Below are 21,791 nucleotides of genomic sequence, written 5' to 3' on the forward strand. Positions count from 1 at the left end.
TCAACAGCATCAGGCTTTTATTGGTCACTACACAGTAAAACAAATAATTATAAAGCCACACATCAACATACTTACAGTCTGAATATAGGCACATTTCTTTCGTTTGAACTCCTTCCCATTAACATGCTTTTGGCCATCACCGGTGGGCAGAGAAAAATCCAGCACTGATGTTCCATCCAGCAATCAGAAAGCTCTTTTAGCTCCGGTTTTGGTCTCCACCACCTCGAGTATGTTTTTTCCCCCCTTCAGTTAAACAGCTGGTCTCTAAACGCTGTTTTTTCTTTCTTTAATTGGGAAGTTACAGTCTGACACCACAAAACATTTACAAACCAAACTTTTTATGCACAAAAACCACAAAATCATCTGATTCAGTACTGACATAAAACACTGCTAAATTGATTTAGCAAAAACATTTTTTATTCATTTATAGTTTTATTATTTTTTTATTGTAACGACGCTTCTTTGCAATACATCCTGTCCCAGTTGAAAGCCGGTTTATTTCCTGTTTGTTAAATGGTTCCACGTGTGTGTTGCAACCATGAAAAACTTGCCAAATCTTCTCTGCCGGTGTCAAACAGCTCATTCTCATGAAGTACTGACACATACGAGAAGTAAAACAACTATTTTTTGGCCTTCTTTCTTTCTTTTTTTTGGTTACATTATTTTTCCAGGATCGCTGACTGTGGAAGGGGGATTAAACTGCTATTTTAAAAAGATCTTTATAGTCTTCTCTTTAATTTGGTTAAGCATGCTGAACCCCTCTGAAAACAAACAAGCATAAAACTGTTCAAAACAAATTTAAGGGGGTGAGAACTGATGCTTCCCCTCTGGGCTTACACACGGCTGACCGCTCGTATGTTCTCGCAGCCCTCAACACTTCCCTTTCAAACCAGGTTATAATACTTTTCATTGAAAAAACGCATTGTCGTACAGTAGACGCAGATGTACAAACACACTGGATAAAAACACACAGCAGGTAACAAACAACACGTCAGTTAATCAGTGATGGAGATGCTGCAGAGCTTCATTCAGTGATCTGCAGAGACACGAACGGCTCATTAGGAACACTGATGGAAGTGAAACAGTGTTAACCTCTACTTCGTCCAAGCGTAACTCACCATGGCGACCTTGCTGGTCTGTTCGCGAGTTCGAATCCTCAGCTTGTTGACGGTCGTCTCGGCGATATCTGCTCTCTCCTCGGCTTCGTCCAGGTCGTGTTGGACTTTGCGGAAACGTACAGTACTGCAGCTCACCTGCTCCTCCTGGTGGACAAAAAGACGATCCCTTTTAAATAGATGTTATTTTATATGGATTAGAGCAGCTCTAAAAAGAAAAAAGTCCCTTTTAAGAGGAAGAGACCTCCAGCAGAACCAGGCTCAAGGACGGGCGGCCATCTGCCGTGACCACTGAGGGGCGGGGCTTTTCTGGGTTGCTCTCTGTTGATGTCAGTGTTTGCATGTCAGAATATCAATTAGTAAATGCAAACTGTGCATTTACTAAAAGTCCCAAATATCTGTGGTGCTCAGGAAATGACTGTACTTTCATGAAGGCTGGCGTGGGTTGACTACACAGGTAAGCACACTAATTGTTCTAAAAACAAGCAAACAAAAAATGAAATAATAAATGCTGTTTTTGTTTAAAGAAAATCTCCCAGGATCATGTTTTTTTAAGGGTAATCTTGAAAATCTGAACATGCTGATTATGATCTAAATTTTCCTTCTGTGTTGTCTATGCAGGAAACGTCCTGCTAGTCATTTGTATATTTTATGTACACTCAACAAAAATATAAACGCAACACCTTTGTTACTGCTCCCATTCCCCATGGGATGGACGTAGAGACCTAAAACCTAAAAGACCTAAAAGTTTTTTGCGCTATTGGGGGTCTGGGGACCCAGAACCGGTCAGTATCTGGTGTGACCACCATTTCTCTGAAAGGCCTGTGGAGACGGCTTATGGTTGAGAAATGAACATTCAATGCACGGGCGACAGATCTGGTTGACATTCCTGCTGTCAGCATGCCAATTGCACGCTCCCTCATTGCTTGTGGCATCTGTGGCATTTTGCTGTGAGACAAAACTGCACATTCCAGGGTGGCCTTTTGTTGTGGGCAGTCTGAGGTACACCTGTGCACTACTCATGATGTCAGATCTGCATCCTGATGTGGCACACCTGTGAGGTGGGATGGATTATCTCAATATAGCAGATGTGCCCACTACCACACATTTGGACTGATTTGTGACCACTGTTTGGGAGGGATGGTTATATTGTGTATCTGGAATGAATTTTAGGTCTCTACGTCCATCCCATGGGGAATGGGAGCAGTAACAAAGGTGTTGCGTTTATATTTTTGTTCAGTGTATGTTTATGTTTACATACTTGCACATGTTTCACATTAAAAGCTCAGACGTGAGTCCCTCCGTGGAGCGATATTGACTTTATAGAAATAAAACAGATGTTTTTTAATCATTTTGATGCTGATTTGCATTGTATTGACGAGAGCATTACTGAACACTCACAGCGTTCTCAGCTTGTCTCTTGTAGCTCTTCACTTTGGCTTGCAGCCTTTCAATCAGCTCCTGCATCCTGAGCAGAGTCTTTTTGTCCTCCTCTGACTGCACGAAAGCACAAAGATCCAATGAAAACACAGAAGACGGGACCAACATCTGTATGACAGCAGCAGCTGGATGCAGTGAGGACCTCACACCTGGTACGTCAGCTCCTTCACTTTCCTCTCGTAGCGTCGAACCCCCTTCTGATACTCCTCGCTCTTCTTCTGCTCCAAAGTCAGCTCCGTCTGCAGCGCCCTCACCTGCACACACAGCAGCTGATTTACTTCCTGCTGGTTACCTGTTACTGATATAGAGGAGCAAAACTGCCAAAACCAAGCATGAATAAATAATTCAATGACTCAGTAAAAAATATGCATGCATCAATTAATCTATGACAAAAGGTAAAATCAAATGTAAAAATGACCAATAAGAGGAATTGATTTAAAAAAGGAAAATTGAAAAACAAAGTATCAAATGATGTTGCATTTTATAACTTAATGTCTTTTTATTATCAAGTGCATTTTTTAGTGCGTTTAATAGTGCGTTCAGTTTTGGATTTTTTTGAGTCATTTACTTTTTCAGTTTTCATTTTTAATGATATTGGGGCAAGCAGAGGAATCTTAGCAACAAATCCTCCCTCAGAGACTGAGCTTGCTGTTCCTCCCCAAACAGGTCAGGAGAGTTTTTAATTAAACACGTGCTGCACCGCGCTCCCGAGCGTCAACAACAACATAACCGACCTCACTCCTGGTAAAACAGTAACTGTCAGTGACTTTGTACCGCTGTATAAACAGGACAGTTAAACGTCATGTAACCGTAAGCAATAAAACAAGAACATCTTAACAGCAGCACGTGTCCCAAGGCATGATGGGAGATAACTGGCCGCTCCCCCAAAACACAACAATACTTTAGTTCATACAGTGCCAGTTTACAACAACAGCCACATGAAAGTGTTTTATACTGTAGGCTTAAACCTCAACAGTCAAACAACCCTCCTGTGAGCCAGCACCTGGCAACAGTGGGAAGGAAAAACTTCCTTTTAACAGGAAGACACCTCCAGCAGAAGGTTTTAGCAAGTTTATGCATGCTGCGTGCCTACATTGTTATGCAGCAGATGCCAGTAGAGGAAAATTGTTCCCAGCACAAATATTCTTTGGCAATTACTTTTTTGATAAACCTCAAATAAAGATGTTTTAAAGACTCTTGGCAGAGGCACTTTTTTTCTGTAAATGCGCTTTTTTGGAAACTGACCTAAGAAGTTACTCAGACGTTTTGGGGTTTTATTTATGTAATGCATGTAACACATCCACCGCTGTATAGAAGAGTATCTGTATGACAGAAACAAGGAAAAGTAGAAAGTGTCCTTGTTAAACTACCAGGTGTTGCAGTGAAACTTGATTTAACTGACAGTGAGAAACAACTCTGTGACTGAGTTTTCACTCACTGTTGTCTCCAGTTTGTGGAGTTGTTTCTTTCCTCCCCTCAGAGCCATCTGCTCCGTTTCATCCAGTTTCACCTGCAGTTCTGTCAGAAGAACATAGATGCTGGAAAAACACGGTGACATCTGCAGGTGAACTATGTGAACAAGTTATCATCTACAAGTGAGGAAATACGAATATACAGTATACTGTGCGTGTTCAGATAACCCAGATAACAAATGTGCCAGAAAGCAAACAGACAAGAAGTCTGTGCTTTTGTTTTGGCGAGCTAATTTCTATTGTTTCTATTAACCTACCATGACAACAGGTGACATCACAGTCGATACATGCATTTATTTTTGTCAGTAGTGTTATTGTACCTTTTACAGTAGACTCCATATTCTTCTTCATTCTCTCCAGCATAGTGCTGCTGTCCTGCTCCTTCTTCAGCTCCTCCGCCATCATGGCCGCCTGGTGAAGCACAAACATTAACAGGATTCTGGTAATAAGTATTAGAGGCTGACAGAGTGTGTGATGGATGCATGAATCGCAGCTTTATGGGGTAAATAAATGATTAAGAAATGCTAAAACGTCTGAGTTATTAAATTTAAAGATTAATAAAGTTTTCCAGCATCAAACTCGGTTAACATGTGATGAAAACTACAATTTAACAGCAGCAATGGTTTTGATCAGGGATCAAAGGTCATGGGTCAGGACTAACATCACTGATGGCCTTTTTGGCCTTCTCCTCAGCATTGTGACTCTCCTGCATCGCCTCGTCCACCTCTCCGGTCAGCACAGACAGGTCAGCCTCCAGCTTCTTCTTCTGGTTCATGAGGCCCGTGTTCTAAAACAGGAAGTCATCAAACCGTCTGTCATGATGAAATGCTCATATTTCAACATGATTGTATTTGATGTGCCGTAATTAATTAACCTGTGCAGCGAGCAGGTTAACTCTCTCTGACACCTCCACCAGCTCATGTTCGGCCATCTTGCGGGTGCGGTCAGTCTGTTCCAGGACCCCCCGCAGCTCCTCCTCCTCCGCTGACATCAGCGAACACCTCCGCTCCAGGAGGGCGATTTGCTCTCTGAGCTGATTGGTCAGCTGGACTTTTTCTTCTAGCTCCACCTGCTGCTCTTTAACCTGCGATAGAGTTCAGCACAGAAAGGTTGGTTTACATGTTATATCATTTGCCACTAGGGGGCGGAGCTTTGTTTTGGTTGAAGTTTTCACTTCTGCTGCATTTTTCAGTCCATGATTGATGTGATAATGAAGCACAGTGCGGTCAGTAAATAGCACATCCCTGGACACTGTTTTTACTCATCATTCTGATGTGAACAGGTGAGGGTACCTGTATCTGCAGGTGTCTCATGATCCTCTGGCTCTCTGCTTGTTGCCTGTTGGCGTTTCCCAGCTGAATCTCCATCTCGTTCAGGTCAGACTCCATCTTCTTCCTCAAACGAACCGCCTCGCTACGATGACGAATTTCTGCCTCCAAATTGGCCTGCATAGTCTCCAGGGAACGCTGCTGGCTCCCCCTGGTGGACAGCATTGGAGTTACCTCTCCATCAACACTAAGGTTGCAGTTGTCAGTTCTTTCTCTGGTTATGAACCTTTTTTTTCCTGGTATGACTGGTTGAGGCAGACCCTACACAGGGAAAGAGCTGCTGTGGACTCCGTACTTATGTGCCTTAGGACGAGGCTTTAACAGAAATATAGACAGTCACTGCTCGCTGCACTTACAGGCCGTCCATTCAGTGCAGAGCCTTCTATGTAGCTCGCCAGCTAACAGTAGCTAACAGTAGGAAGAATAACCTGGACCAGAAGCACTGCTGGCCTTCTGCCGCCCCTCAGTGGAGAGCGTGCTCTCCTCCTGCCTGGTGTTTGGTATGCAGGGACCACAACTGACAACAGGAAGGCTGTGCAGAGGGTACAGCCCAAAAAAATCATTGGCTTCCCTCTGCCTCGCCAGATCCTCCTGTCTCAGGAAAACCAGGACCATCACAGGTGACCCCTCGCACCCCGCTCACCACCTGTCTGACCCACTGCCCTGTGGTCAGCGCCTCAGGTCAATCTGGCCCCACGCCTACCTCCAGACTCACTAACAGCTTCTTCCACACAGCAGTTTTTCCTTTGCACCACTTTCAAGCATTTTCCAATGACAATAAAAGCCTATTAAATTTAATTCTATTCTATTCTATTCCATATATTAAGCCCCTTTCAGTCTGTTATTAATATATATATTACCTGAGGCTGTCGATCTCCTCCTCTTTCTCTGCAATCTTTCGGTCCATCTCTGCCCTTATCTGCTCCAGCTCCATCTGATATTTCAAGATCTTGCTTTCCTCATGTTCCAAGGTTCCCTGATCAATGGAAAGGTAACAGTTCAGGCAATAAAGACTTTATAGATAATTGATTACAGCAGCTAATTACCTCTGCTTCCTCCAGGGCAGCTCTAATGTCGCTCTTCTCCACATCGAGGATCTTCTTCATCCTCTCCAGCTCATGGATCGTCTTCCCTTCCTGACTGATCTGATCTGTCAGATCCACAATCTCCTCTAGAGATATATAAAGAAAACACTTTGATACACTGGAATTTAATCCCTTAACTCCCACAATATTAAAAAAGGATTAAAAAATTGAAGTAGTTTGTTCGCTGGACTACAACTTCTCTTCACATCATGATATTCTCCATGATATTGAGCTTGTAAGACCAGGTCCCTGAAATGAAGATACCAGTGTGATTGTAGTAAGTTAAGAGGACAGGGGAGGGACTGCAGTACCCTGCAGGTTCCTGTTTTCTCGTTTAATCGTCTCCAGCTGGTCCAGAGCTTCTTCATAGCAGTTCTTCAGTTTGAAGAGCTCAGTGCTCAGACTGCGAGACTCTTTCTGTGAGGCCTCCAGCTCCATCTGACACTCGTCAAACTTCAGCTTCCAGTCACTGAGCACCTGCATCAAACCAGTGCACACATTTGTTTCTGAGCACACCTACTTATGGGCATTAAAGTGTAAATCTCCACATGGGGAATCGTGCCATATGTCTGACCATGTCAAAGTTGCGTTGCCTCTTGTCCAGAGCCAGAGCTGCAGCGTTGGAGCGCTCCAGTTGGACCATCAGGTCTTCCATCTCTATCTGCAGACGCTGTTTGGTTTTCTCCAGTGAGGAGCACTTGGCCTGAGACGCCTCTGCAACTTCTTCGAGAGTCTGCAGTCTCACGACCAGTTTCTTCCTGCAAATACAACAATTCAATTTATTAAACGTTACCAGTCTAAAGTCAGTAGCTGCTTTGAAGGAAACTGGATAAAGAATTTAAACTGTGGTCTTTGCATTCTCCTATAATGTGTTAGTATGGCACCTCAGAGTGACGTGCAGCTACAGCAGTGTTGTCTTACTTTGCTTCCTCCAGCTCCTCTATCCTCAGCACAGCATCAGTCTCATACTTTGCTTTCCACTGAACCACCTGACTGTTGGCTGTAGACAGCGCCCTCTGCAGTTCCGCCTTAGCTTCCTGCTCCTCCTCCAGCTGTTCTCTGAGAAGGCTGCAGTCGTGTCGGGATGCCTGCACCGCATGAGCCAGCGCCACGCGAGCCTGAAACACAGACACAGGATACATTTGTTCCAATAAAATACCTTCAAAAAGGTATTAATAAGAGCACTGAAGTGACCTGATGTGTTACAAGTGTAAGAGTTAAGTATTACTTTGCTCTCCTCCTCCAGCTGTTTCTTCATATCCTCAACATTCTGGCAAGCGCCCACCTTCAAGCGGTGGAGCTGAGCGATCGTAGCGTCTCGCTCCTCCAGACGACGTCTGTACTCGGCTGAAAAGGCGACAGCCAAACGTACATGAGTACGATAAGCTTGCTGCATCTTAGACATCAGATATTCATTTACCATTTTTACAAATTGTATTTTTTTGTTGGCGTGTTTACTAAGAATCGTGGACAAAACATAAGCACAGATTCAAAAACTTTCATCGTTTCAGATCAAACATAAAATGATGTTGGACCTTTTTATGACTCAGAGGACAGAACACTATCAAGAACAACCCTCAGATACTCAAATTATCCACCAGTGCGATAGGTCACTATTTACTACTGTTAGTGCGGGACGGCGTGATGACTCCATGAAGTCAATTACCACATCAAAAAAAGTCGTGGGTCATTATCAGCAGAGGTTTCAGGTAAAACCATTGTGAGACCTTGCCTCACCCTGTCATGTGACCTATTGAGATCACCTGACGCCAGATGTGAGTGAAGACTAATGTGCCTGGGAAGGAATCTCAAAGCTGCATTGTAGGTGACTGACAGGCACTTCCTGTCATTTAGATCCTAACAAGGGCTGCATGTTTGTAATCTAAAGTAAATACAGAAAGTTTTTACTTTTAAGGTGTTTCATCAGTTGAGCCTGAAATTCTTTTTTTAAATGGAAAAATGGGGAAAATCTAACAGGAAATTTTTGATGAAGGTGTAGAAACCAATGCATCGATGTTGGGAAACTAAAGAAGTTCAGTTTTTAAAAGTTGCAAAATCTTCTACCAGTGGTTCCTATTTCAGCCATGATTGTAGTGATGGACATCATCACTAGCTTTAATAAGCTTATATTAACATTTTATGACCTTCTACTTGTCCTGTTAGCAAAGCTTAAGCTGAGAGGGAGAGGAATTTATGCCATCTCAATAATTCTCCATCACCTTTCGCTGTCAATTAATGTTTAATATTATTATGTTGATCACTAAAGAAATCATTTTAAATGCTTTTTTCTATAGAGTACGCTTTAAGCATTTGTCCTAATAATCCTAACACAACAGACAGGAAGGTGAGGACATCCACACAGAGTGCTGCAAGATGTAGGAGAAAGAAAATTCATGCAGCCTAAAATCAGGTGTTCAGATCTGTAGAATCAGTGTCGGGTGTGTCAGTGTGCTGTACTGGTTTCTGTGACTGCTCGTGCTTTCTGAGCGTTGACTTCAGACAGCTGTCTCTGCAGCTCGTCTGCTCTGCTCCTGCTTTCATTCAGCTGGTCCTCATAAACCCTGCACATCTTCTCCACAGCAGCCTGCACACAAAGATCAATCAACAGAGAAGTCACAGTTAATGTGGTCTAAGAAACACGATCAACGTGCGGTGGTTACAATGTGACCAAATCTGGTCGCACTGCACTGCATTAACATGTTTCACCTCCTCACAGGTTTAAAGTGTAAACAGGTCAAGAGCACGAACCACCTTGTTTTGTGTCCCATCATCAGTTCTTTTGCAATAACGCTGCTTAAAGGAGGACAAAGCTGTCAGAGCATTGGAAATGGCCTCTGGGCAGATTAAGATCAAGGATGAGAGGCAGCACTGTACCCAGCTCTGTTACTGCATCCATGGCAGCATAAACAGGGCCAGCAGGACTCAACATGACGAGTAGACTGACACTGATGAACCTGGTGGAGTGGCCCCTTAAGCGGGAGGTCTGTTCCTACCTTTGACCTGGAGAGCTGCTCCACGCTGGCAGCCAGGTCATCAGCCTCCAGCCGGAACTCCACCTTCTCCTTCTCCAGCTTCTGTTTGACTCTCTGCAGAGCATCTATCTGCTCGCTGAGCTCCGTCACCATGTCCGAGTGCTTCTTCCTCAGGGTGGCTGCTGTTGCTTCGTGGTGAAGCCCCGCCTCCTCCAGCTCCCGCCGCAACTTCAGGAAATCTGCCTCTCGCTTCCTGCTCAACAAAGCAGTATTTGTGATAATCTGGGCAAATCTCAGTATTGAGATACTAATCCATCCACTGTCGAACTCTAAAGGTAGGAATCTACATCTGCATGTAATCTTTAAGGGGTTTCTCTGACATACAGCTAGAGCTGTGTTCTTGAGATCACCATATTAGTCTCAACGCCTCACAGGAAATACCTGTGCATACAATGACCATGTTATTTTAAAACAGCCATCATTTGAGCGCTTTGTATATGACCGAAAGTAAGGGTCACCTCTAACGTAGCTACTGTGGCTCTGACTAACTGACCCCTAATGGATCCCTTTGATGGAAGTTAGAAATCACCAAAGCCCATTTTAACCTGTTGAGGGCGATCTGAGCCGCTGAGGCTCCTCCTGCCTCCTCCAGCTTCTCTCCCAGCTCCTCCAGTTCTCTGGCAATGTCGTTCCTCTGTCGTTCCGCCTTGGAACGCCATGCCCGCTCCGCCTCCAGGGCCTCCTCCAGCTCCTCGATACGAGTCTGAGGAGGGCAAGTACAAAACAAACTACAGCAGCAGCAGTGAAGAAGAGGAAGCTGAATAAGATCCTCTCTGCACCAACCTGAAGCTCTTTGATCTTCTTATGAAGCTGAGCAGCCAGACTCTGCTCATCCTCCAGTTTTGACTGAAGCTGCACCAACTCAAAGTCTTTCCTTTAGAGAAGGGTGAAGAGAGAAAAGCATTTTGTAGGGATTGACAGTAATAAAGTACCTTTTTTCAGTTAAAATGAGCCCTTTCAGCTAAACATTTATATTCCAAAACTCTAGACATTTCTCCTACTTTCTCAGTCTCTCTTCCTGCTCTTCCTTCTGGTTTTCCAGGTCCCTCACTGAGTCCATGGACAGCTTCAGATCCCCCTCTAATTTCCGTTTGGTTCGTTCCAGATCGGTCCGCACCTTCTTCTCCAGCTCCAGCGAAGTCTCAACCTGCACATGAGTTAGAAACCAGTAATAACAGCAGGGAACATTACAGGTCTTTTCTGGACCAGTGCTAAACAAGCTTTCAAAAGTTGGTTGTAGAAATTCTTTTGGGTATTTCAGTGATTGTTTAGGGACAGAGAATTAACAACCTGCAGGGTTGAAAAAGAAATCAGTGTAAAGGGGCAAAATCTGCCAAAAGCCCAGACCTGTGGCGTCCACTTGAAGCTGGCTTCAGAAATAAGTCAAAGCTCTAACACACTCCTGTGCTGAAATGTCCAGCTTCACAGCAGAAGTAAACATGTTTACTCTATCGTGATGCTGTATGAGTGAAAGTTTTATCCACTCGTTTGGATTTTGTTAAGGTTGGGGTGAGATGCTAATGACCAGCTAATGCTAGCAGGTTTGAAACAAACAGACACATTTCTGCTAATTAAATAACAGAAAAGCAAAATACTAGAATTTTACTCAGAAAAGCTGAAGCATGGATACAAGGACTCCACAGCAACACTGATTATTTTTCAGTTCATTCCATTCAAGTGCTACGAAAGGTGCAAACAACACAAACACAGGGGAATTGTCCATTTCAGAGACAGGTGAGCGTGGCAGTGGTTATCGGTGATCGGTTACAGCTACCCATGTTGGAGAAGGTAACGTGAGACGTGTACGGGGATAGAGGGATGGCAGTGTGTTTCAAAGCTGATATCCCATAAACAGCAAACTGCACAGCGTGGAGTGTGGATGATAAAAAGCCCCACAGGTCAGAGGATGTTCAGTGTGAACCATCCCTTCAAGACGCTTTATCTGAGTTTTCATATGAAGATTTTTCTCAACACTAAAACTTAAAAACAAATGAAAAAGTTACCTGAATAAACTTCAGGTAATTCAATTTTATTTATTCAGCACAGGTTCAACCAGTCGTCTCAAGCTGCTCATCCTTCCACTCGAGTGCCATAAATAACAGTTTATATTGCAGCCTACTGTCAGACATCCAGGAATATCTCTCCTTACACTGTCCACTTGCTGCTCCAGTCGAGCTTTGGCCTTGGCCAGCATGTTGACTTTGTCCTCCTGCGCCTGGAGGTCATTCAATGCCTGCTGGTGAGCTTCCAGCAGGGCAGCCTTCTCTCTGCTCAGAGATGCTATGGATTCATCTAGAACAGACATCTCCTGTGATAGGTTCTTCACCTGCATGGAGAGAAAAAACAAACATTATTCTGTGAGTGAGGGAAGTGATGGAAAGCAGCACTGATATGGTCTCTTTTGGGGAACAAACCTTGTTCTCAACCCCATGTCTCTCTTTCTCCACTTTAGCCAGGGTCATCTCCAGGTCATCCACGTCTCTCTTCAGCGATAACACCTCGTCCTCCAGCTGACGCTTCTTGGACGTCAGCGTGGAGCTCACCTCCTCCTCATCCTCCAGGCGCTCCTGCATCTCCTTCAGCTTTGACTCCAGAGAGATTTTAGACTGAATCAGCTGGTTGCAGCGGTCCTCAGCATCCATCAGGTTGTCCTGCTCCTGGATTGTTTGGATACAAAAAGTTATTTAAATATACGAGGCCAGTCTGCATATCAGAAGCTAACAGCTGTAATATGGACAGGGTATATTAAAAATTATGAACAAGTGCATAAAATTCTTGCATAATGGACTACGCAAAAGCAGGAAATATATCACTATGACCTCAGAGGGCGAGAACGCACGATTAAAAGTGACTAAAGAAATCTCCAGCAGAACTACGCTGGGTCTACTACCAGTGGGCAGACGATAAAGAAGAGATTTATAGAGACCACGAACAATAAACAGGACAAAACACGATCTAATGTAGAAACCTATGTTAACCTTTTAATGCCCACCAGGTTTCTGCCCTCATTGACTCAGTTCTGTGTTTTCTATTACTCTGTGAAGCCCTGCTGTAAGGATCCTGCTGTGGTGAGCTGGCACCACTCGTTTAAATTTCTTTATGTCTTACTGCTTGAAGCTGAAGAGCCAGGTCATTTTTCTCCTGAACCAAAGCCACCTGCCGCTCCTCCGCCTCCTTCCGCTTCACCTCCGACCTGATGAAAAAAAACAAACAGAAACATGGCAGGACATCAGACGTCTGTCTGCGTGCAGCTCAGCTGTAGCCCCGATTCAAGCGCCGGCGGATTAACGGACCTGCCGTAGGCCTCTTTTAGTTTCTTGAACTCTTCGTTCAGAGCGGCCAGTTCCTTCTCGACCTGGGCACTCCTGAGCAGCGGACGGAGCTTAAAGAATAATATCATCCACGGCCAAGTCCTCACTGAGAAGAATGCCCTGATGGCAAACTGGATCACCATCGCTGCGTCCCTGAGAGGAAGAACAATAAAAAAATCACATCAGCCCCAAAAAACAGGTGATGAGAGTCAAAACAACAGCAACATGCTGCACTAAGCAAAGTTTAAACATCTTGGCATGGTCATATATTCATTAAACTCTGTCAGGTTGCTTTTCTTTCTTACGAATACAACTTCCTTCTTACTTCTGATCAACTTTTCTGGCATCAGCACTTAAAAAGTTTTTAGTCTCCTTTTTACTGATTTGTTATCATTCATTCCCCTGATAGATGTGACACTGACCTTTGCAGCATCAGTTTCTGTCGCTCCATCCTCATGAGCTTCCCTCTGCATATGGCCTGAACGGTGGTGAGGATCTGAGACAGACGGTTGTCCCGCATGTCCTCCAACTGACCCAACAGACCCGCCTTAAAGAACACCTGAGACGAAGCAACGGGACCATCAGCTGAACTCCAACAACATAGGTGTCAAAGGCAGGGTAAACTTGAATTTGTTGTACCTTTGTGTGTCCAAACTTGTACTGGCTGTGGTCTATGTCAAGAGAGCCCAGCAGTTTCTCCACAGCCTTCCTGTTGTCCACAAATGAGTCCTCTGGAATCGCAAAAGGGTTCAAGATGCGATAACTGAGAAGAAAAAAAAGTCCATTACTGAAGAGCAACAGCAGATGAAGTAAATAAATATGTGTTAGATATGCAACTCACCGCTGTCTGAACTCAGCGTACAGGATGCGGTTTGGAAAGCCCTTCCTGCAAATCCTGATCCCCTCGAGGACCCCGTTACACCTGAGCTGATGGAGGACCAGGAAGGGATCCATCACACCTGGAAAAACAAAGGAAGGCATCTCAAAAAATAACTTGGAGAATACTTTAACTGTGCAGTCCAACAATATTTTTATTTGGGGCATGGGAAGGAACTAGAATTTCCCTTTCAGTGTAATTAAGTAAAAGTCATTACTTCAGATGGTTTCTTTACAAAATCGAGCGTTACGCTAAAACCAAACTGAAAGTGCATCAACAAATGCACGTAGACATAATATGTCTGTTGAGACTTGTAAAGTAGTAACAATATCTTTGGTAATATTTCTGGCACGAGACAATAAAAACACCTTTAGTGGTGCCAAGGTGAAAAACACCTTTTACCCCACCACATACAGGTCATTCATTTAGCAAGTTTATTTTTCTGGGTGAGGACGACTCACAGACACCAGCTGTCAGTAGATACCAGGGTTCGTGGTTTTACCTGGAATCTTGCTCTCATTGGGGATTATGCAGCGCACAAAGTGAGGTTGAGTGCTGCGAAGGTTAGCCATCAGCTTATTAAGATTTTCCTGGAATAAACACACAATTAGTTGAAACCTCTGTCATAGTGTACAGCAGGGGCTAAAGGGTCACATGACAAACTGAGACTGCTGTGGAGGCCCTCTCAGACTTATAAAGAGATCAAATTAAGCTTACTGGTTATGCCCTCCAGTAACAGTCCCAGTTTCTCCTGTGGCACCTTGGGAAAATGAATTGCCCCCCCCCCCGGTGTACTGTAATGGTGTCTCAGGGGAAGCTGCCAGTCACACCCACCTTGTGCAACTGTGACACAGTTTGGAAAGAAGCTGCTTTCTTCCTCCTCTGTTTGGTTTCAGCCTTCGGATCAATAGCTAAAATAACACAAAAAAGCAAGACTCAACCCAAACACACTCATATAGTTCAATTCCTTGTTGTAGTTGAACGGTTTTCCATTAAATATTTAGTGAGGCTGGTGTTTTTACGCATATCAGAGCTGATGTAGTTCTCAAAAAGTCCAGCCATCAGTTTGTTGGAGGATTTCTGGAAGAGGGCCACCACCGTCTCATTCAGAGGATCTCTGTTCTTGTCCAGCCAGCCTGTGATGTTGTACGGCACCTACAACACACACCAGTCAGTTGAGCTCTGTGACATCAACCTCGGCCAGATCTAACTTGAGAGAGAGGCGTTGCAATCAAAGCGTATTTGCATGACAGACACTCTCAGGTCAAAGAAAATGTCCAGATGTTAGCTTGTAGATGTACCAGATGTTTTTCCCACCTGTCAGTCAACAGTGTCCTTTAATCTCACTGACAGTTGTTTTAACTGTAGAGCCATCCAGTTCACATTGCTATCAGTTAGTTTCCTTGTGTCAATACAAGTAACCGAACTTCACTGATGTTCTGTGGCCACTTTGCTGCTGAGCTCTTCTAGCCACTGGGCTCTCATATGACTTAAAGCATAAGCATGATCCTATATAATAAATAACTGGATGTGCATTTATACCAAAATAAAACATCATAAGATTTTTTTTGTCAACTCGAGCTTTTAAAAACAATGCTGAGAATATAACACAATTTTTTTTCCATGTTTAAATCTTTAGGATTTTTTGTGTTCCTTATTCAAAGTCACACCCGACCAATTCCCATCCCGACGTTCCCAGCAACATTCTACATGTCCAGAGTTTCAACCCAAGCTCAAGAGTAAAATCAAAAGCTTTATGGCTTCACCTGAAAAGGCCAGAACAACGTCTCCATCACCCCGCTGTAGCTCTGTAGCTTATCTGAGCTAAGACCAAAGTTAAATTGTCCTGATAAAACTGGAGAACTTCACCTTCAAGTAGACTTCAAATGACCAACAACAGAAAAAGTGACTTTATGAAAGGATACCCACCACTCCAGCATAGTGAACCAACTCAAAGTGCGTCTCATATTTGCGCTTCTTGTCTAGACGCGGCCGCTGGAAGTTGGGTGACTTCCCAAGATGGTTGTCGTAAAGTTTGGTTTTAAAGCTGTGGTCCGTGGCCTTGGGGAACATACATTCCTCCTCCATGATGGACAGAATACCCATTGGCTGGACAAAGGAGCTCTAATTAATTCATTTCATATTCACATAGGCTTCATATTGGAATCATCCAATACAACCCATGTAACACGCAAACATACCTTCTCTATGAGGTCTATGCAGGCCTGTAAGTCCAAACCAAAGTCTATGAAGGTCCACTCGATGCCTTCAGCCTTGTACTCTTCCTGCTCCAGGATGAACATGTGGTGGTTAAAGAACTGCTGCAGCTTCTCATTGGTGTAGTTGATGCACAGTTGCTCAAAGCTATTGAACTGCAAACAGAAATGAACCATGTTTTTGGAGTTACTGATCAAAAGATGTTCAATTCTGCAAAATGACCGAACCACGAGTGACACCAAAGAAGAAAAACCTTTTCTCTGAAAAGCTGTCTGCTAGTGTTTCCTGTGCTAGGTTTGAGCTGACATCTAGGATATCCTTGCTATGATTTCACGATTTTTATTCCAATGGTTGCGCACTATTTTTACAGTAGCATTTATCTTCAAAACATATATTTGGTGTCACTGGAAAGACCTGGACCTTGGCTGGATTTGAAGGTGCTGAAAGTGTCTCTTTGTATTTCCTTTGTACCTCAAAGATCTCAAAGCCGGCGATGTCCAGGACACCGATGAAGTACTGACGAGGCAAAGAAGTGTATAAGGACGAGTTGATACGACCCACCAGCCACTTAAACATGCGGTCATAGGTGGCTTTTGCCAGGGCGGCCACTGCATAGTTCACCTAGACACAAAACACGACCTGTTAGTTTTCCTGGAACCACAGATAAACATGTTTGGAAATTTACAGTTAAGTTTATGTAGTAAGACAGAAAACTTTGATCACCTGTTCTACAGTCTGTCCTTTAACAATAAACTCATTTCCCACTTTCACTCGAGGATTCAACAGGCCTTTCAGCAGGTCAGCAGAGCTGATGCCCATCAGGTAAGCTGCCTTATCTGCACCTTAACACACAAACCACATGCAGGTAATTATCTGAGGTCTCTACCAGCACAGACTAGACATGTTTTTCACAGTTATACAAAAAGATTTTAAAAAAAAGGTGAGGACTTGTTCACTTCAATGCCAGATAGTTATAAAGATCAACTACAATGGACCATATGTAACTGATGGCTGTCGCAGCTCAACCACAAGTTCATAATACATCCTCTGAGGTTGTGTATTGTGAGATTTGGGCGAGGTCTGCAGTTAATCCCAGCTCATGACCTTTCGCCTACAATTAGTATTGCATTGGTACTTTCTGTACCTTAACCAAGAAATTGAAATTGAAAAAGTAATTTTTGTTTAAAAAGGCTAAAACTCTATATTGTTGCTTCGTTATCTTTCCATCATATTCTACCAAAATCATTTTGATAACACACTGCGAGACAACAGAAAGCTCTGTCCAGGCAGCATCACCTGCATCCATTATACAAACTAACTGTTGTGTCTTTGTGATGGTGTTTAGTGGGTCATACTCTCTGTGCCGTCCGCTTCGGCCTGCTCTTCTCTCTGTTTCTTCTTGAACTTCATGTTACCGAAGTGCATGATGGCTCCAACAATTTTGTAGCAGCCATACTTCTCCTCTGGAGTGAAGCCCAGCGTGTCCATGGCACGCTGCACACAAACATACAGAGTACAGTTTACACACATCATCAGAGAGAGTTTTCTTTGAGACGCTGTGTTCCTCTTACGTCGGTGAGCCTCAGTTCCTCTCCGTCACTGATGCCCTCCACCGTGGTCACACCCTGAGAGCAGAAGTGGTAGTCGTAGGGGTTGGTGGTCACCAGCAGCATGTCTGCATCATGAAATTATTTTATCATTAGTTATCACAGTTAACCCTCTCTTTCTTCCCACGCTCCTCACACTGTAAATGGCATGTTTCATATTTTCTGTGGTTACATTTCATAATGTTATTGTTCAGTTATTTGGTAAACAGTGTAACGTGCGGTGGAGATGCAGCTGGGTAGCGAATGAGCAACAGCTTCTGACTTTCCAAAAAGTACTCATTTATTTACAATATCAAAAATAAAAGTGCTACCTCTACCACACATTACTGAAGAGCACACTAGTCCGCGTGCACACGGGAGCATCCATTACAGGAGGAGTGCGAAGAAGAACAAAAAGGGGGTGACACACCAGTCATGAGACAGGAGGCGCCGCCATGTGGTCATACACTGCATTACAACAGCAACTGTTACAACAGGCAAAGACAGCAAACTGTAGTAGCTGCCTCATTGTTTTAGGTCAGTCATATTTGTCGGGGGCGCATAAACCTGCACCAAAGCCTCCCCAGATTGCTGGGTTGATAAATTAGATTTTAAAGACATGCATTGTTTTTGTTGTTCTGCATGTTCTTGGTTTTATTTCTGTTTCTGTTAATAATGCAGTTCTATTAAACGGAGTGTCATTTATATAGCTGGTGTCTTTCATTGGACAGGTTGCAGCACTGGGTAGTTTTTTTGTTTGTTTTTTACCTTGTAATTCTGGCTTATGATTGGACAGGATCTGGTAATAGATGTGGTAGCTTCTCTCTCCTGGTTGCTGGAAAACAACTCTTGACTTTTCTAAAAGGTCTGAGGAAAATAAACACAAACTACGTCACTCATCAGCCAAAGCATCGCGAGACACCCACAACACCTCACAACCGTTCAGTGTCTGACGCTGAGATGTTAGTAAAATGTCATTTGAAAAATGCTGAGTAGAAAGGCTAACATGTTCGGCTAGTGCAGTTTAACTAACAAATTCAAACGTGGAATAACTTTTTGAGAACACTTACAGATGTCGATGTCAGCAGACGCCAGTTTCCCTGTTGGGCCAAAGTGAATTCGGATGAACTTGCCCTGAAGCACACAAATACAAACCCACGGTCTTTACAACACGTCTACACAGAAATCCACATGAGACACAAAGCTGTGTTCTCCACTCCAGCCTTGAGGATGAACTCACAAAGCGGGAGGAGTTGTCATTGCGGATGGTTTTGGCATTCCCAAATGCTTCCATAGCTGGATTAGCTTCAATAATCTGATCCTCTAAAGATCCCTGAATACAAAGAGAAACATTGCAAAGACATATTCCCAGTATGGGTATTTTTTTTCACTATGGACTGGAACAGTTAAGGAAAAGGGAAACTGTTGAGGCGTCTTACTCCTTTTTTCACATTTTCTCCTAGAGCAGCGACGATGGCAAAGTACTGTATCACCCTCTTAGTGTTGACTGTTTTCCCGGCACCTGACTCACCTCTGAAAGGATGGTGTAAAAACAAAGTCAATTTTCATTTAAACAATTTAAAATATGCCTTTATCAGTGAATGAGAGCAATAACATATTGGTGCTACTTCATCATGACATGTATAAACTACAACTCTGAGGCGAAAGACAGAACGAATACACTGAGGCACATATTAAGTGAGAACATCACTCTCTGTTCTCGGTTTAAATCATGACATTGTGCAGTCACGCACAGGCTTTGAAACCTTCAGCTGAGTGTTTTTGCTATTTCCGTTGAGCTAACTAACTGGATGTAATGAGCGATGGATGGGTCTACAGAAGAAACCACGGCCCTGTGCTCTCCTACAGTAGTGACTAGGGATGTAACACTTCCACAACCAAGACTGGAACCTTGTTTGAAACAACTGGAAGACCTATTGCCATCCCTATGCCATGATACCCATGTGGAGTACAGTTAAATCATGCTAGTCAGATGAGAGCTGTGATGTTTAACGATCACTCAGCTACCAAGAACTGGAAGTAATTCAGAATCCAATCCTGGTATGTGGTTTATACTTTTCTGCTCCTAAAGAAGAACCAAGGTGCCTCAGTATCCCTCAGCCATGTGTTCCTCCAGCTTTCTCTCTTCCTCTTTCCTTTTGGATACCATTCCAGTCTCGACCTAGTGATGTTAATGGTTGGCTTCCCGAGGTTGAGACCAATCCACCTTTAACTGCAGCACGTACTCCTTTCATAGGGAAGATCCTTCCTCATCAAAGTCGATTTGAGTTTTCTGTCAGTGTTTCTCTGTTTGGGTCTGGGGCCCTTTAGCCATATCTCAACCCCCAGGGAGAGGTGGTCCAAATCTGTGTGGCCTCTACCCTTTGACTTGTCTACTATGGGTGTCTCTGTGAACAGAAGTGTAGTTTTGGAGTATTTTGGATACTCATTAGCAACTTTTCGTCATCTCTGCACCATCTTATTTTAAAATTTGGATTTCTACAATACATTTTTTTCAATAAGACCATAAACTCTTGATTGTGACCATCATGAAATATTTACTAAATAATCAAGGGCGTGGCAGAGGCATTCACCCATAGACTTGTACACGACTTTGAAACTAGAGGAGTCTCCCCCTGCTGGCCAGTAGAAAGAATGTTCCTGGTTAACAGCTTTATGCTCTGACCTAGAAGCTACTTCCATCTTTTTATATGTAGTCTGTGGTTTAAATGAAATAAACTGCAAGTTTATATACAGGACATGGTTTGCTTTTCTCATATAATTCCTATTTCCATTTGTATTTTTATTATGATGTCATATTACCGACCGTAATGTTAGACCAGCTGTGCTTCTGACTTACGTGATGAGCATTGACTGGTTCTCACGATCTGTGAGGGAAATAAAACCAAGTGAATAAATATTCAGAAGAGGCAAATGAGCTCAAAGTTTATCCACTAAGCAAAAGATTTATTCACGCATTCACCTAAAGTGGTCCTTACATTGACACCACAAACACAGACTATACCTCTAATGTTTAATTGGAATAAAAGGTGCAGCATAGAAGACATTGTCAACTGGCTGGTTGCCAGGTAACGACTGCAATGAGAAAGCTGACAGCATGGCTGATGAGGCTAAAGGTGACTCACTCTGCAGCAGGTCAGTGTAAGCGTTGTCAGCGATGGCGTAGATGTGGGGCGGCATATCTGCACGGCGCCTCCCTTTGTAGGCTGTCACCACCTCAGGAGTGTAGACCGGCAGCCATTTGTATGGATTGACTGTGACACAGAACAGACCAGAGTAGGTCTGACGCAGAGACACACAGTTAGAAACACACAGTGAGGAAGATGGAAACGTGTTTTTGATGGTTGCACATTAGAGTAGATGCTAACATAGATCATCCACATGCTGTATCTCCTCCTCAGGTTGAAGAGGACAGATGCTTCGTTCAGGTGTGTCAACATGGCCATGTCCTCTATCATGTCGAACTTAGGAGGGTTCATTGGCTGGAGGTCGTCTTCTTTTACTATTAGAAACTGAAACACAAACACACATGAAGCTTTAGTTAAACCCCTCAAAGTGAAATTTAACTGTTTGTTTTTTGATTGTGAAATAAGAAAAACAACATTCCACACATTTTAACTCAGGACAGCAAAACGGTGCATGGAAACAAAAGATCAAAAGGAGATGTAGTTTTATTGTGGGGGATAACTGGGGCTTGTGTGTTTCTACTCAACATATTAAATGACTAAATAACAGTAATGAATAAACAGCATATCGAGTAATTAGAATTAGCTGGCTGACTAACCCGTCCGTCTTTGGTCTCCACAGTAGTCTTGTCTCCATTCAGCTCTCTGATCTCCACTTCAGTGTATGCTTCAGTTTCATCGGGCATCCAAATGCGCTTCGTGCCTAAGAGAAATGGATTACATAGCATTTTATTTAGTATGCAGTAGCATATATATATACATACAGCATCTAGACCTATGTACAGAGCAGAGGTTGGAAGTACAAATCAGAGGTGTGGACTCGAGTCACATGACTTGGACTCGAGTCAGACTCGAGTCATTAATTTTATGACTTTAGACTTGACTTGAAAAAATGTTGTAAGACTTGTGACTTGACTTGGACTTTTACACCAATGACTTGGGACTTGAATTGGACTTGAACCGGTTTACTTGAAAAGACTTGATATTTTACCCCAAATATAAAATTTAGCATGCATATTATATAGAGATTGAAAATGTGACGTCATTCACGGGTAGAACCGCAAAGGATTCTGGGAACTCGTGGCAAGCGGTACTAGCGCACGCAGGCTTTCAATTAAAATC

General features: G+C 43.4%; 1 protein-coding gene and 1 long non-coding RNA gene across 3 annotated transcripts in view; one reads left to right on the plus strand and one right to left on the minus strand.

The window, feature by feature from the left end:
* The window catches only part of LOC113013271 (myosin-7B-like), a 25,930-nt gene continuing 4,139 nt past the window's right edge, over positions 1-21,791 (minus strand). Inside the window, exons 3-46 of one of the 2 annotated variants that reach the window (XM_026154036.1) lie at positions 21,269-21,372; positions 20,853-20,996; positions 20,610-20,766; positions 20,324-20,351; positions 18,903-18,996; positions 18,704-18,796; positions 18,534-18,597; positions 18,232-18,330; positions 17,449-17,552; positions 17,233-17,371; positions 16,601-16,719; positions 16,349-16,498; positions 15,862-16,032; positions 15,590-15,769; positions 14,683-14,815; positions 14,495-14,571; positions 14,163-14,250; positions 13,625-13,742; positions 13,423-13,546; positions 13,206-13,342; positions 12,766-12,936; positions 12,581-12,665; positions 11,887-12,129; positions 11,622-11,798; positions 10,474-10,619; positions 10,256-10,346; positions 10,018-10,175; positions 9,434-9,665; positions 8,898-9,024; positions 7,669-7,787; positions 7,362-7,558; positions 7,015-7,198; positions 6,752-6,917; positions 6,402-6,526; positions 6,216-6,331; positions 5,320-5,506; positions 4,902-5,111; positions 4,689-4,814; positions 4,348-4,438; positions 3,994-4,073; positions 2,705-2,809; positions 2,517-2,612; positions 1,119-1,262; positions 1-1,036 (exon numbers count right to left, since the gene is read on the minus strand). In XM_026154036.1, coding sequence (XP_026009821.1) covers positions 1,025-1,036; positions 1,119-1,262; positions 2,517-2,612; positions 2,705-2,809; positions 3,994-4,073; positions 4,348-4,438; positions 4,689-4,814; positions 4,902-5,111; positions 5,320-5,506; positions 6,216-6,331; positions 6,402-6,526; positions 6,752-6,917; positions 7,015-7,198; positions 7,362-7,558; positions 7,669-7,787; positions 8,898-9,024; positions 9,434-9,665; positions 10,018-10,175; positions 10,256-10,346; positions 10,474-10,619; positions 11,622-11,798; positions 11,887-12,129; positions 12,581-12,665; positions 12,766-12,936; positions 13,206-13,342; positions 13,423-13,546; positions 13,625-13,742; positions 14,163-14,250; positions 14,495-14,571; positions 14,683-14,815; positions 15,590-15,769; positions 15,862-16,032; positions 16,349-16,498; positions 16,601-16,719; positions 17,233-17,371; positions 17,449-17,552; positions 18,232-18,330; positions 18,534-18,597; positions 18,704-18,796; positions 18,903-18,996; positions 20,324-20,351; positions 20,610-20,766; positions 20,853-20,996; positions 21,269-21,372 — 5,711 coding nt within the window. In that variant the 3' untranslated portion in view covers positions 1-1,024. Of the gene's footprint in view, positions 1,037-1,118; positions 1,263-2,516; positions 2,613-2,704; positions 2,810-3,993; positions 4,074-4,347; positions 4,439-4,688; positions 4,815-4,901; positions 5,112-5,319; positions 5,507-6,215; positions 6,332-6,401; positions 6,527-6,751; positions 6,918-7,014; positions 7,199-7,361; positions 7,559-7,668; positions 7,788-8,897; positions 9,025-9,433; positions 9,666-10,017; positions 10,176-10,255; positions 10,347-10,473; positions 10,620-11,621; positions 11,799-11,886; positions 12,130-12,580; positions 12,666-12,765; positions 12,937-13,205; positions 13,343-13,422; positions 13,547-13,624; positions 13,743-14,162; positions 14,251-14,494; positions 14,572-14,682; positions 14,816-15,589; positions 15,770-15,861; positions 16,033-16,348; positions 16,499-16,600; positions 16,720-17,232; positions 17,372-17,448; positions 17,553-17,795; positions 17,862-18,231; positions 18,331-18,533; positions 18,598-18,703; positions 18,797-18,902; positions 18,997-20,323; positions 20,352-20,609; positions 20,767-20,852; positions 20,997-21,268; positions 21,373-21,791 lie in introns of those variants that run through there. The other variant, XM_026154038.1, reaches the window with a different exon arrangement.
* The window catches only part of LOC113013272 (uncharacterized), an 18,925-nt gene continuing 17,831 nt past the window's right edge, over positions 20,698-21,791 (plus strand). Inside the window, exons 1-2 of the long non-coding RNA XR_003270808.1 lie at positions 20,698-20,760; positions 20,886-20,912. This is a non-coding gene — a long non-coding RNA (uncharacterized LOC113013272). The remainder of the gene's footprint in view (positions 20,761-20,885; positions 20,913-21,791) is intronic.

Source organism: Astatotilapia calliptera, chromosome 20, assembly GCF_900246225.1.
Source record: "Astatotilapia calliptera chromosome 20, fAstCal1.2, whole genome shotgun sequence".
NCBI classification, from domain to species: domain Eukaryota; kingdom Metazoa; phylum Chordata; class Actinopteri; order Cichliformes; family Cichlidae; genus Astatotilapia; species Astatotilapia calliptera.